The sequence below is a fragment of the Pavona decussata genome, unplaced genomic scaffold, assembly GCF_977016875.1.
Source record: "Pavona decussata unplaced genomic scaffold, jaPavDecu1.1 SCAFFOLD_386, whole genome shotgun sequence".
NCBI lineage: Eukaryota > Metazoa > Cnidaria > Anthozoa > Scleractinia > Agariciidae > Pavona > Pavona decussata.
The window spans coordinates 2169812-2184618 of record NW_028145758.1 but is presented as its reverse complement, the minus strand read 5'-3'; the positions used below and the strand labels follow the sequence as shown (position 1 = coordinate 2184618).

Genomic DNA, 14807 nt, shown 5'->3' with positions numbered 1-14807 from the left:
CAGCTTACGAACCGGAACAGATCGTGAAATGAAAAATTAAAATTAAGTTTTATGTATGTATGACAACTACTCTTCAGTGAAAGCTTTTAATTTTGAGTTCACTGACTGTATCAAGATCTATCTAAACACAATGTTCTTTTTAAAAAAAAATCTTGTCTACTTTATCAGGGTAAAATATCCCAGAAGGTAGCGGGCACCTTTCGCTCAGCTACGGATCTAAATCCCCCAAAATCCCCTGTTGCAAAGCCGTGCTTACTAATTTCTTTACTTATTTATTTTCGTTTTCAACTGGTTTAGTAACTCGGTATATAGTAAATGGGACCGCATTATCATTCAAAATTAATGACCCAGGACCACCTAATGATGCCGGCGCATCTGACATCAGTAGCTTGCGATCAAGCTCTCTCGGGGGTGGGGGGTGGGGGGGGGGGGGGAAGAGAGACATCAGGGGCACCCAGCCTTTCATTTTGGTGGATATCTGTTCGGAAGGTCTTAATCTCCTCAAAAATTCGGATTTAGTCCTAAAGAAAGTCATGAAGTTTTCTTTTAAGGGTAAAATTCGGTAAAATGTCGTAACTGGAACTAATTCCTTTCGTTTTCGAAGGGGCAAAAATGCAGTAAAAAATGCGAAAAAGGTCAACTGACTAGCATTCTCGTGAAACCAACAACACTTAGTAATCATCAATCAATACGAGATTCAATTATGATCTGTATATTAAGTATTACTATGTAAAACTTTTAGTTTGTATTTGTCATTTTCTTGTGTTCGTCTTGCGCTGCCTCAACTTGCTGTAGATACTTTGTGGGGCAAGAAAGCCACTCATGCTATTTATTTATTTATTGACAATAAACATTGATTGATTGATTGATTGATTGATTGATTGATTGATTGATTGATTGATTGATTGATTGATTGATTTCCAATAAAACTGAATTGAAGTTCATGCTTTTCTGTTTTCAAATCGAGTTACTTCACACTTGGACAGGTCAAGGAAACTGAGCTGTACGATGATATTAAAGAACGTTCTTTGGTACGTACTTTATAGCAAACTCTATCACATACTTAGAGCAAGAACAAAAGAAAGAAACGACGAACAGAAACGAATAGTGACGACAAAGGCTTTATTTACCCGTTTTCTTTTGTTATCTACAGGGCTCTACTTTATGTATATACTGACCTATGCTAAAAAGACTAAATAGACTACCCTGAAAAGAGTAGTTTTCAATTAAGAGTCACAAAACCAAAACCAAGTAATTACTCTGGCCAAACTCAACACACACGTAAACAAAACAAGGGACCAATCAGAATTCGAAGTAAATACATGGAACCGGCGCCAAGCGCGGGAAAACGCGTGCGAGAAAGGCACGGTTGATTTTGGTTTCAGGCTTCTCATTGGTTGAGAATGTAGTGGCCGGCGAGTTTTACCATCCAATCACCGAGCTTAGTAAAGCAAAACCAAAGCCGGTAAACGGCGCGAAATTCCTTTCAACACTTAATTGAAAACTACTCTAAAAATGAGAATAATGTATAATTTCAGTGAGTGACACAGGCATACTTGGAAAAAGGAAATCCGAGTACTCCTATCAGGAGTCCGGCGAACCCTAAGACCTTCCGATTACTAAAAATGGTTATTAAATACGAATACAAATTTACTCAGAACATTCTTTCCATTACGGGATATTACAATTTTCGTCTGCCTGTTGACTTGATAAAAAACTTGTCTTTCTTTTCATCTTTATACTGATACTCAAGTGTAATTGTACTATTTAAGTACTACCTATACCAAATTTTAAATCTTAACTCCGACGGGAATTTTTCGAAGTGACTGTGTAAACCGCCATAAATACAACGGTGAGTACAAATATTGCCAAAAAAGTACATCAAAAAGTACAAACGATACATAAATATAAATTTCACCTTGTCTCATATACATAGACTCTAATAAAATGCTTAAAGGGGAAGTATCATGGGTTTTTTAAATATCTTTTGTTAAAAATGATGAAATAAGACCTTCAATCAGCTGCCAAATAACTCTAGAATGACGAGAGGAAGGAAATCAGCTCAATTCTTGAAAGGAACTCGTGATCTGTTCTAGCGCATTTTGAAAACAAAAATGTGAAAACTTGAAAAACATTAGCCTAACATTTTTCAAGTTTCAATCCATACTGGCCTACTCTGTCTCTGGCCAGAGGCACTGATCGACAGTTTTATTGCACTAAGGTGATAATTTATAACAAACTTGATGATTATTTTGTTGGTTCCGGTGACAGACAAACATTTTGGGGTTTTGAAATGACAGCAAAATACGTGATACTTCCCCCTTTAACCTCGTATAAACACTAGACTCTGAATAAAAAAAACATGATTTTCTCAAAACAAATATCAGAATAACAACCTCCCCAGTATTAACATTTTTCATATGTTACAAAAACTGCAATGTGTCCAATGTCGAACCATGCATGTGACAAACATGTTATCTTCACCACATCTGCCTAATTCTGCAAGAAAGAGACCAATTTTATCAATGCTGGTTAATGACAGGCAAAGCAATGGAAGACTTCTAAAATAAAACTATTCCAAAATACCTTCATCAGCAGTGATAAGTTATATGAACATACCTCAAGGTCACGTGACCGCACAGCCGATATAACAGCGTCGTGTATTGATGGAAACATTACTGTTCTTTCAATGGTGTCTGTAGCAGTCGTTCCAGACGGACTCACAAGGCTTCTAGTTATGTTTGCTGAAAAGCAACAGATAGAAACTAAATAAAGGCTGAAAACGAGAACAGTGCAGGAAAATTGTCTGCGTGTGAAAAATCCGAGACGCGGTGTGTAGGAAGGCTTCGATTTTCGCGACGGCAGCAGGCGATTTTTAGGCGCGCTCACATGCTTTCCTTGACAATTGACCATTTCAGAGCGATTGGTAGGGGTTAATTCGACTTTGTTTAGAGAGGGTCACAATAAATAGCTTAGACTTGCCATAAGTTGCCAAAACTGGAAGCATTTATTTAGCGTTAAAATCGCGAAACAGGGGAGACGAATGCGAGTCAAGTCGCCTGTGAAGAATGGACATTGAAAAAATCCAACGTTACACGTGCCGAAGCTGTAAAGTTCGGTTCGACGTTTGAACTTGGGCTTTTCGAACCGAACCAATGATTTCGAATAGAATTAGAATTAACTGAGAATAAAGAAAGTTTGAATTTTGAGGAGGATGGAATATCGAAACAAAACACTTGGAGAACCAACAACACACTCACCCCACAGATGAGTGTTACGCAAAATAGCTGGAGTAATTTTTGGAAGAGATTTCGCCAGGGGAAGGGGGGCATCTCTCGCGCGTGTCCGCGACAAAATCGCACCACAAACTTGCTCAACCTTGAGCCTCAAACAACAGGCAGGTTATAAAGATACTCACATGAACATCCAGCCAAGTATATATGGACTCCAACTTTTTGAAACTCGTTAATTAACTGCAAAACAAATAATATCAAGCTTCAAGTCAACGTGTTTCGAGGAATAAGAACTTGATAAAGGATGGGGCAATCCATGAAACAGATCTGAAAAACATAATTATTTATTTATTTCTTATCCTTTACGATTTGATTGACTGATTGATATTGACATGGAAGAACGCATTAGTTTAAATTTAAGTCAAAGGCGGTTGTTATTGCGGCTGTTTGATACGTGGTTGTCTGATACGCATGCGTGCTTGAAGATATAATAAGATCATAAAATGCATAAATTTGTACCACAATGTTTGGAACAATACGCCAAATATACCCTAGGTCGCAACAAACAGCGTTTACTCTGGTTTTCCTTCAACACGTATAAATCTTTCGCCTTTTACTAAAGATTTCCGTGGAGGAGAACAGTTGAATGAGTCTATAGACCAATTTTTCGTTGCCCTGCCTAACGGCGGGGCCCTCAATTGTAAGAAAACTTAATAACCTGCACGGTACAACATCTGCCCACCGACATACCTAACCTTATCAGGAAAGTCAGGTAATCCTTTCTAAAGATGGAGGAAAAGAACGATTGGAATGAGCCAGAAGAGAGTATGTTCACTGTCCGTGTAACTGGCGGTATTAATCGTGCCGCAAAGGGATTAAGTCTACAGCGGCGAAACCACCTCTGAAATTAGCATCGAAACAGGCAAAGACGGCCGACACAACCGCTATGTTAAACGCGTGGCGAAACACTTCCTTCGCATCAACAATCCCACCAGCTACACAGGCGTTCCTGGTTGAGCGTTTTAACCTGATTGGCACAGGTCATTAGGGGGATGGAGTAAAAAAAAATTAACGGCGGTGTTTTCAAAAAAGCACTGACACTGTGTATAGGAGCCAGTGATATTGAAATACTCACAGACGGTAGAGCGTGTAGGCCCATAGAATCGATGAATGTGAAGCTGCTACCATCAATAACAACAGTATGAACGCTTTCGTTTGGCTCTTCGACTGTAACTGCCTCAGCTTTGCCGTTGATATTTTTCCCAGCCATCGGTTTCTATTCAAAGTAAAATAGGCATAAGTAATTAACCCACAAACACGGAGACAGCATGCCTGTCCCGAGAGGCCTTTCGTGCGCAACTGAATTGGACGTGAAGGTGACGTCATATTCAATTGCGTCACCCATTGAGCTGATCAGGAAGATGTGTCGAAGATGAGGCTATCGTGCTAGGCCCCAAGCCTCCATTCACTTGATACGAGCGTTAAAGGACCCTAGTCAGCCTCCCCCATTTTCAATTTTCAGGTGTGGCTGACTAGGGCCCAATAAGATCAGGGAACGAGGTTATGGACACAAGTGACTCAGCCAGTGTTTGCCAAGTGACTTTTGCCTCGGGTCACGTGGTACGAGTGAAAAATAAATGACTTCACGCAAAATTAATTCACGAGCAAGGACCAATGGAGAGAAATGCAAGAGCTTAGAAAGGCCAGGAGTTTCTCAGGGTAAATTTTCGAGTACATCATGAAATGACCACGTAATAGTCAATACATCAATTTCCCCGCGTTTTCTGATTGCTGTTTCTTTCCGATTTTGAAAGCGAGCTTGTTTCGTACCCACTTGTTGTTGTTGTTTTCGTTTTTTATAGATTTATTTGTTACTTTGAGTAATTTATTTTACCTTGGTTGGAGACAGTAAACTCTTGTTGCGAAACTTTGATAAAACATAATTCTGCGTATAAAATATATTCATCTTTATCTAGCTCCCTCGTATTTGTTAAATTCATTCAAGAGCTTAATTGCTACTCACCCTGTTAGGAACTATCGCTCCATAATTGCTGTAACCCTCATTCACCTCGTTATCAATAAGTTTAGCATTTCCGCTAGAGTCTCCTCCTTCGGCGTCGACCTTCACCTCTTTCCGCGGCTCCTGTTGAATGCTGGGATCTTTCCCAGTGATGTCAACAAGCATATTTCTGAATCGCTCCACATTACCAAAGTACAAAGTAGACTCAAACCTCAGTACTTTTACTCCAGGAACCTCAAAGGCCTTGTAAAAGAATACATAAAAGGGTTTAATGACCCAGAGAGTATCAAAGTACAAACTTAAAAGCGGTTTCCAATTGTCAGTGCCAAAAGTAATTGAATTAAGGTGATTCCATTGAATTGCATTGCGCATCCTTGTTGCGCATAATTTTTCGCGTCATTTAGCGCGCGCACGAGCGCGCGCACGCAGAACATTACGGGATTTCCTTGAGGTTAAGCTCGGCAGGAAAATAAATGGTCCTTTTCTTCTAAACGAGCACGGTGACCCCCATTTTTTAATGCATCAATTTAAATGTCATACGGTTGACCACTATATATCGCGATTTAAAGAAAAGTTTAATAATCTTACTTTGAGAAATTTTTATTTGAATGCTTTAAAAAGCACGTATTTAGGTAGTGCTGTTTACGTGCATACGCAGCAAAATCTTTAATTTCTTTCATAATCTTAATTCCAGTTCAATGAAAATAGTTTGTTGTGTAAGATTAAAGTAAATTTTGTTGAACTGCTTCGATATTTTAATACACGAAATTAATTTTTCTAGAAATGATAGTTCCCTTTTCTGATTACTAGCGTTCCTAATATAAACCTCGTGGGTCATCTATTTACTATAATAGCCATCCAGGTTGCACAAAAACGAGCACGGTGACCCCCATTTTTTATTGCATTTTTGTGGTTCTCATAACATAGTCATGAACTGGACCAAGTCTTAGACAATTTTAAATACTCCTTCTTTTTCAGCGGAATCACCTTAAGAAACTGCGGGGAGACTGGAGAGAGTGAGGGATTATGTGACCGTTTGGGACGGACGGATGGAAATTGCGCCGCAGAATAAGTAAATTTCTCCTCATCCAGTTGTATAGAGAATACTCTCTTAGCTAAAAACTATTTAACAAGCGCTACAATTCCCAAAGAAAATAAGGAAAAATGCGCTTATTCGTCTGCGCCATGTCCATCCAAACGATCCCATAATCCTTCACTCGTACCAGTCTTCTCATAGTTTCTGAAGTGGGGAATTCGATTGCTTTTGTTAAGCTTTACTACGAAATGTTACTAGCTAACAAAAAATAAAGCTCGCCCCAATTTATCCAGCGGCCAAAATCAAATGTCTTTTCTTTCCTAAAAAGTGACAAAATCTTGGTACGACTAAGATATTAAATCAACCGTGCCTTACCGCTCGCATGCGTCTTCCCGCACTTGACGCAATATTGTTCCAGTTGCTTTATTGTGTTGCATGATTACATTTGTGGTGATATTTGCTTAAAGTGACATTAAATGCGATTATTTCAAGTGGCTTTAGCTTGTAACGGTCAAATGAAAACCACTACTCGAGAAGACTGAAGGATTTCAACCACAGACTCAAACGGTATATAACTTTTGTCTGCAGTTCACCATTTGAACTGCCTGGCATTTGTTATATATGGTTAAAGACGAAAATAAACCACGCCAGTGTACCTCTCCGGTTCATTAAGACACACAGGCTTCCCTACTAAAACGAGCCATGAAAGCAAAAAAAAAAAAGAACATAGTTTACCATAAAGCACGTACCAAACGACAATCTTTTATATCACGGTAGAGCTCAGTTTCCTCCACCCGTCCAAGAATGGAATAACTCGATCTGAAAACAGAAAAGGACAAACGTTCATCACTAATACTTGTCAATTTCATTTCTTCGTGTGAAACATTAGACGAAAAAATTTGGACTCACATCAATTACTTTGGAGTGACTTACCGACCAGCTGACTGCCTGATTTTTGATTGGTTGGTTGGTTGGTCGTACGGTCGTTCGGTTGGTCAGTTGGTTGGTTGACTGACTGACTGACCGACCGACTGACTGACCGACCGACTGACTGACTGACTGACTGACTGACTGACCGACCGACCGACTGACCGACCGACTGACTGACTGACCGACCGACCGACCGACTGACTGACCGACCGACTGACTGATTGACTGACCGACCGACCGACCGACTGACTGACTGACCGACCGACCGACCGACCGACCGACCGACCGACTGACTGACTGACTGACTGACTGACCGACCGACTGACCGACCGACTGACTGACCGACCGACTGAGTGATTGACTGACCGACCGACCGACCGACTGACTGACTGACCGACCGTCCGACCGACCGACCGACCGACCGACCGACCGACCGACCGACTGACTGACTGACTGACTGACCGACCGACCGACCAACCGACTGACTGACTGACTGACTGCTGGACAGCCGAATGGATGATTGCATTCACTCACGCAAAACAAGAAAGAATATTTTACCTGGAGAGAGTTATCACAACTGCAAACAATGCACAAATCACTCCTATTCCAAGTCCTACATCCACTCCCATCAGTATGACGCCAAAACAAGTTAAAAACCACACGACCTACAAACGAAAATACCAACCGAAAGACGTAAATAGATAAATATCATCTAGACTGTCAATTGAACACACGAATAATACTTTAGAAACGTGCATGCTAACACAAATTATACGTTAGGAGCCTGGGGCCAAGTTTACAAAGCCCTCCTTTAAAACAAACTATTGTCACGGAATAAGAACGGACTATTGTTCAGAAACAATAATGATAGTAATTATCATTTATGAAGCGCATTAGAGCTAAAACCTAAGTAAAATTACACAAAGGCATTACACAATTACACAACAATAATATTAAAACAAAAACTCAATTTAATCAACCCTAAAAACGAAGAAAAAGGCAAAAACAATACTTAGGAGCCGCTTCGTGAATCTTGCCTCTGAGACTTAAACTCGGCCTACAGATCTCCTCAACAGCAAAAAGATAGCAAAATTCGACTAAGCCAACGTTTAAGTCTTCAACAGAGGTTCCAATTAACATTGTAAAAAATGTTCTGCTTTTCATAGGTTATTTTCTTCATGCTCTCCGCATTAAACAGGAAAACTGATCGCTGGTTATTTTCGAAGTAGAAAATAAAAGCGAATGTACTCTACAGCCCTTTCCAGTCTAAAAATGAAGGATAAGCGCGGGAATGAAGAGTCACTCAGAAAACGAGTGGGATCCTGCTATCGTTATTGTATTTTTTAAGGATAGTATGTAGAACAAGTAAACAACGCGAGTGTGTCTCCTCGTGGATGGTAATTTTCTCGCACGTTCGCGCGTGGTTCATTCGCTCTACTATCCCCCCCCCCCTTCTCCCCCCCCCCCCCAAAAAAAAAAAAAATTGGGACTAGCCGCAATCTAGATCCTGCTGAACTCTCATGGAATGCTTACACTGCACTCATAATACGCTTTCTTTACGATTCGTTTCTCATGTACTCGCTCAATCTTACTAGTTAAAATAAAGAGATTCATCTCACCGCATCGGATTTATGTATTTTCCACAGAACTCGTAACCTCGAAAACTGCTTTAGGAGACCAATAAGATTAGCTATCACAACTGCAGCTAGAATGGCCTGCAACAAGATAGAAAACACCGTTATATACTATAAATGATAAAACAAGGTTTTCTTTAAAAGCTTTGAATAGTAATTTGTCTTCATTGTATTAAACTGTGGTGCCTAAGGAGCGAAGTTCTTCGAGACTCAGTTCGTCAATTTACCGTCCGCCATTTTGTTTACTGTATCGCAGGGAGAAATGGGGGAAAAAGGGCGGGAACTGACCAGTGCCCGCGCCAAGGACTGGTGCTCGGGTAATACCCGTTGAAGTAGTGCTATGTTGGGGTAGGTGCCGAGAGTTTTTCTCGGGAATACTAAAAGCTATGCTCAGACTAGAGTCCGTGCCCAAGAACCGGACCCGCGCACCTAGTCTAAACGGGGCCTAACTCCTTTCATCAACCCTCCCGCCCCTTCTTCATCCGATTCTGCCGATGTCGGATATGGAAAATGTCTGAAGAAGAACCAGAGAAAAGAAAGCCAAAAAATTTTCTTAGCGTGGGTACCACGATTTCAAAATTTATTACAAGAAGAATGATCGGGGAATGTATTTAATACTGAAAACGGTTGAAACAGAGGAAAACCTTAAAAGACTTTATTCAATTATTTTTTGACTTTTACAATGCGTTACCTTGGGAAGATGGAAGAAAAGCGGAGCAAGAAACAGCAATACCATAAGAATCAAGGTGACCACAACAATACTGCAGAGCTATGGATTAAAACATCACAAAAATATCATCAGTCGGCGATGCAACTTCCTTTCAGATCTATAACCTGCAATAACCATTTTGTAATAAATCGTGAAAACTTGCTTTCTTTTTATTAAAAAAATTAAGGATACACAAAACTGTCAACCGTTTCGGGAGATCATCAATGGTGCGCGACGTTTCTTGTGCTACTGATGGTTACCTGTGTGTTGGCGAGGTTCTCTTGGACCATAGTTCGCGCCAGAGCATTGCAAATTGGAAAACAAGATAAGAATGATCCCGCGACGTTTCCTGCACCATAAGCTATCAACTCCTACAAAAAACAAAAAAACTTGAAGGCTGGTTGAGTTCACACTGAGCGGTACTGTACCGTGCCGTGCCGCACTGTTCTATGCATCTATGCAGTGCGTACCTCGTTGTGATATGGCGTGTTGTCTCTTAAAATATATCGTTATTGACAATCAGTGATGGCAGAAATCCAGTGGACAAATATCGGGGTGGGGAAGGGTCAGTGTTTTCTGAATTTGACAGTACCATAGCCACTAAATTTTGGTTGGCAGTTTTTTTTTTTCAGAAATATGAATATTCCAACTATCTTCAATGAACAGAAATGAACTTTCCGACGGTAACTTTTATATCATTTATATATTAAGGTTTTCTGAAGTTTTGGGGAAACCCAGAAATTGAACATCAACACGGCTGATCCAAGATGGCCCTCGTTTGGAAATGGCCACATCATGTGACGTCATCACTTCTAGTTGTGGACCTCAATAAAAAAATAGGGAGCTTAAGCAACGACGACGGCAAGGGCAACGACAACGCAGCAAAACAATAGGTTTAATGAGCAAAAACAATCGCTCTACACGTGCGTTTTACATTTTGGTACATTTCTTTGCCGTCCTCTGCAAAACACAACGTGAAATGACCACATTTAAAGTTTTGCGGAGGACGTGAACGCACTACGGTGAATTTTTCGTTTTCTTTCTTGACTTGTACGCCACTCCTACCAATTTGGTTCCTGAATAGTTCGCCATTTTTGTAAAAGTTGAGCGAGTTGGAATAATAGCGAAGTAGCACAAACGAAATAAAGTTATATTTTCAGGTGACGTTTTAATTGCCGTTGCCGTCGTCGTTGCTTAAGCTCCCTATTCTTTAGACGTATCATCTGTCCTCCCAGTTTCATTGTTATGGCTTTAATACTGTCGGAGTTGTGTGTTGTAGAAAAATAAATAGCATTAACTAGCGTGACAAAGCGACATAACGACTTTAGAAGCTTAACGTAGCATGAAAAAGAGCCAGAAAAAGCGTTAAATAATGACTTGCAGGATCGTAAATCAGTACAATGATTACAGCCATGGGCACGTACACAACCTTCTTCATAGCCCACAAACATTATTTGATATCCTTTTGTACTTGTGAGTTTGTCATACAAACCTGGTTGGGATCCACTGAATAGCCACGTTTCTTACCAAGCATTTTCGCCACCGAAATGTTCGTGGCAAAGATAACCACTGCGATTACAAAGGCATCTGGGAAGATCTTCGTCATCAGAGAAAAATTAGGCAGGCTTAGAGGGGGTAGTCTGAAATGGCAACATAAATAGCAAACAGATGCTGTAAGCTCCATTCACCAGTCTGTGGAAAATCATGGGAAAACATGATGTTCTGAATTCTTGGAATGGCTACTCTCCGTAGACCAGAAAACCACGAAGCTTACTTACCCCTTGGGTATTTTTCCTAAAATAGGAACAGCAAAGTTTTCATTTATTGCTGCTCCGTATGAAATTGCAGTTCCTCCAATAACCTTGAAAAAAAAAAATTCTGTTAATTAATAAATAAGAAACCATCGCAGTAAGTAAAGCAGCTGCGCAAAGAGAACCCGAGAGAAAATCAGGCCTAAAGGGATTCATAAGCTCTGTGATACCGTTGCAGTGCTTTACCAATTGAGCTATCAAGCCAACTGGAAGCTGTCCATTTTTGAAGTCGTATTATACTCGTAAAAGTGAAGTGATGGAAGTGTAAAATGTAAAACTGACATATTTGAACTGCGGATGAAAGAGTCAATAAGTGAGACACCATCACAGTCATGCACGCAAAGTAAGCATCTTCAAAAAGAAAGCCCAAAGAGCCTGAGGACTCTGGATAAGAGATGATTAAAATGAAGAATAAACAAGTGATCAAAATGGAAACATTACCACAAGCAGTTCAGCCGGGATAGGAACCTTAAGTTTGCCTTTGAATCGCTCATTCACTTGCTTCAGTCCAATCAACACCACTAGACTAAGCACACCAGTTATGATGGCTCCAACGTTAGAGGAAGGAATGTGCTTTAACATGTAAATGGTGATCTGCAAAAACAACAAATACGTACAGTCACTGATTTGCGGGACATCCCTGGGCCCTTCAAGGATCTACAGCTAGTCAACTCCTCTTATAATTATTCGCCTTGTTTCAGATTTTACGGTCCATGATCGGCGGCCGGAAACATGGTTGTAGTCAATAGTCTTGTTTTTACACTATTCAGGTAATAAACTTGACGAACTTGTTCAATAAAACAAAAGGAAGAAAGAAAGAATAAACGAACGAACGAACGAGGGAAGGAAGGAAGGAAGGAAGGAAGGAAGGAAGGAGGGAAGGAAGGAAGGAAGGAAGGAGGGAAGGAAGGAAGGAAGGAAGGAGGGAAGGAAGGAAGGAAGGAAGGAAGGAAGGAAGGAAGGAAGGAAGGAAGGAAGGAAGGAAGGAAGGAAGGAAGGAAGGAAGGAAGGAAGGAAGGAAGGAAGAAAGGAAGGAAGGAAGGAAGGATGGAAGGAAGGAAGGGGGAGAAAGAAAGAAAATTACAATCTTTTAAGAATTTTAAAATTCTTTAATTTGAAATTGAGGGCAATTGTATCCAAGGTCACCTTGGGTGCAGCAAATGGTCTTGAGATCTGCGGTACTTTGAGCCCAAGAATATGCTTCACTTGACTAAGCACAACCAGGACCGCTGACCCTGTAGTAAAACCACTGATCAGCGGATCTGACAGGAACGTAGCAACAATGCCAAGGCGAACTGCTCCCATCAAAATCTAGCAATAACACAACAAATTATGGCGGTGAGTGACTCGTAAGACATTCCATTCAGGCTCTAAATGAAAAGGTAAAGGGACACTAGAATGAAACTATCGGCCGAGATTCGCGAGCGCATAGAAAATCCCTGAGATACGAGAGATACACATGCGCAAATGGGAACGTCATCTGAATGACGATCTCGTTCTCAGAGGCTGCGTTCCATTTCGTCAGCACCACGGAAGCAAGACGTGTGGCCTCCGCTGGTCAAAAACGCGCGCGGGCTCTGGGGGACGAGATTAATTGTTTTAATAACAGAGCGGCAAAATGAGGGCGCATGCTGGCACGAGAAGAAAGCGAAATTAGCGCAAGAAGTTACAATTTTAACATATTTTTAACATATCAACTTATATTCGGCGGAGTTCATGTTCTCCCACGAGCGCTAGACTTCAGGCAGAAAATTGACCATTGTTGCAAAGATATTTCTTGCTGAAAAAGATAAGTTGTAAGTGAGTCCCTTTGGCAACTTAAAAGTAACAGCCTTAGCTGTTTGTTTGGACTTTATTTCTCGATAACTGAACCAGATATCTGAAATTTTAAAATTGCCGCCATTTTGACACCAGGTTGTTTCTATGGAAATGCCGTCGTATCCCTCGTGCGCGGAAATCACGTGCGCTGCTTAAGCATACGCATTCGTTTTGCCGCTGGTTCATCTGACTAGACTGTAAGACCAACCTATGATCGAACAACAAGATATGAGCTTGTTGACCACGTGTTGAAGTATGTATGGATGATTTTGTTCTTCTTTGCTGTAATCCTTTTGAACTTTTTTTTCTTCTTCGAAAAAGTTGTTATAAAAAAAATCGGGAAGGGATGAAAAAGTAATAGGGAATAATTTAGGAAACATAAATTGATGATTAAAATACTACTTCACCTAATGTTTGAAAATAAGAAAGGCATCAGGTTACCTGAATAACGCCGACAAGCATCGATAGGGAAACAGCGATTTCCAGTTTGGTTGCATCAACTGGTGTCCATAGACCGTTAGCAGTATCTGGGGGAGGACTGGAACTCGAGCCGTTTCCAGGAGTAGGACTAGGCTTTAATACAAGTCTACCCGCTTCTCTCTCACAAACCTGCGCCACCATCAAACAAATCACAGCAAAACTACCTGTCACGTGAACAAAGAAACAGAAATTCATAGATGAAAATAGAATTTTAAAGTAAGAACAGGAATCGATTGAAGTAACCAGCTATTGGAATACCGTGGGTGATCTTTCTATCGACCTTAGAGGGGCAGTGTCACCTATTTTTAGTGTCACTTTGAAAAGCCAAAAAACGTATTTGTTTCAATGGACTCGTTAAGATAATGGTTTAGTTTTGTTAACAATAACCCTACTAGTACACGAAAACTAGTATTAATTACGTTTGGCTACGGATGGCTAGGATGAAAATGGATTGCAAATTGAAAAAATTGGCCACTTTTTTCAAGTTCTTCCTGTGTATTTTAGAGAAGTCGCTTAAAATCTATTATGGCTGTTCTTCGTAGAAGAAAAACCTTAATATTTTCTTCCCTGGGTTGTAAGAGCAATTTTTATGTTACAAAACAGATTTCCTTGTCAAATATTTGAATAGTTTTGATCTAAATACAGCAAAATCGCCATGACAGTGCCCCTTTAATCTTCTGTCAAAAAAATGAGGCCTCAAAAGGGTAAGAACACCCATTTTGAAGCCTTACGCAAACGAAGGAACATCGAAGCGGATGCAAATATATTTTCAAATACGTTTGTTGGGTGTGCAAACGAGGAAACGTTGTTGCGTAAATAAAATGTATCTGACAAGAATTGGCAACATATTTTGCTGTTGTTGTTTCTGAAAGGCAGAAAATGTTTCCGCAAGACATGCTTCGTGTGACGAAAAGGGGAAAACATTCGAGTTCCCTGCAAAGGTTGAAACATTTTTTGAGAAACATTGTTCACCCAAAAAGCGTCTTAGCTGCATAACCGGCGACAATGGTAACATTTGTTGCGCGCGGATACCAAATTTTTCTGAACTAGAGAATCAACAACATTTTTATTTGTTGGTAGTACAACAAAACAGTGAAAAATTTAGGAAACAATATTTCTCCAACAATCTTCCCTTG

At 40.3% G+C, this 14807-nt stretch overlaps 1 protein-coding gene and 1 non-coding gene across 3 annotated transcripts in view; one reads left to right on the top strand and one right to left on the bottom strand.

Annotated features, from left to right (window-relative positions):
- LOC146451618 (prestin-like) overlaps positions 1 to 14807 on the bottom strand; it is a 37392-nt gene that overhangs the window by 20853 nt on the left and 1732 nt on the right. The window contains exons 3-17 of one of the 2 annotated variants that reach the window (XR_014860007.1): positions 13633 to 13835; positions 12520 to 12684; positions 11815 to 11967; positions 11341 to 11423; positions 11055 to 11202; positions 9823 to 9933; positions 9545 to 9622; positions 8839 to 8934; positions 7778 to 7884; positions 7039 to 7108; positions 5257 to 5496; positions 4369 to 4509; positions 3419 to 3473; positions 2620 to 2744; positions 1179 to 2499 (exon numbers count right to left, since the gene is read on the bottom strand). Coding sequence is in view for 1 of the 2 variants with exons in the window: in XM_085099031.1 (XP_084955157.1) it covers positions 2494 to 2499; positions 2620 to 2744; positions 3419 to 3473; positions 4369 to 4509; positions 5257 to 5496; positions 7039 to 7108; positions 7778 to 7884; positions 8839 to 8934; positions 9545 to 9622; positions 9823 to 9933; positions 11055 to 11202; positions 11341 to 11423; positions 11815 to 11967; positions 12520 to 12684; positions 13633 to 13835 (1781 nt within the window). In the remaining variant the exon portion in view is untranslated. Of the gene's footprint in view, positions 1 to 1105; positions 2500 to 2619; positions 2745 to 3418; positions 3474 to 4368; positions 4510 to 5256; positions 5497 to 7038; positions 7109 to 7777; positions 7885 to 8838; positions 8935 to 9544; positions 9623 to 9822; positions 9934 to 11054; positions 11203 to 11340; positions 11424 to 11814; positions 11968 to 12519; positions 12685 to 13632; positions 13836 to 14807 lie in introns of those variants that run through there. The other variant, XM_085099031.1, reaches the window with a different exon arrangement.
- Positions 3806 to 3926, top strand: LOC146451619 (U5 spliceosomal RNA). The gene has a single exon (XR_014860021.1). It is a non-coding gene; the product is annotated as a U5 spliceosomal RNA (small nuclear RNA).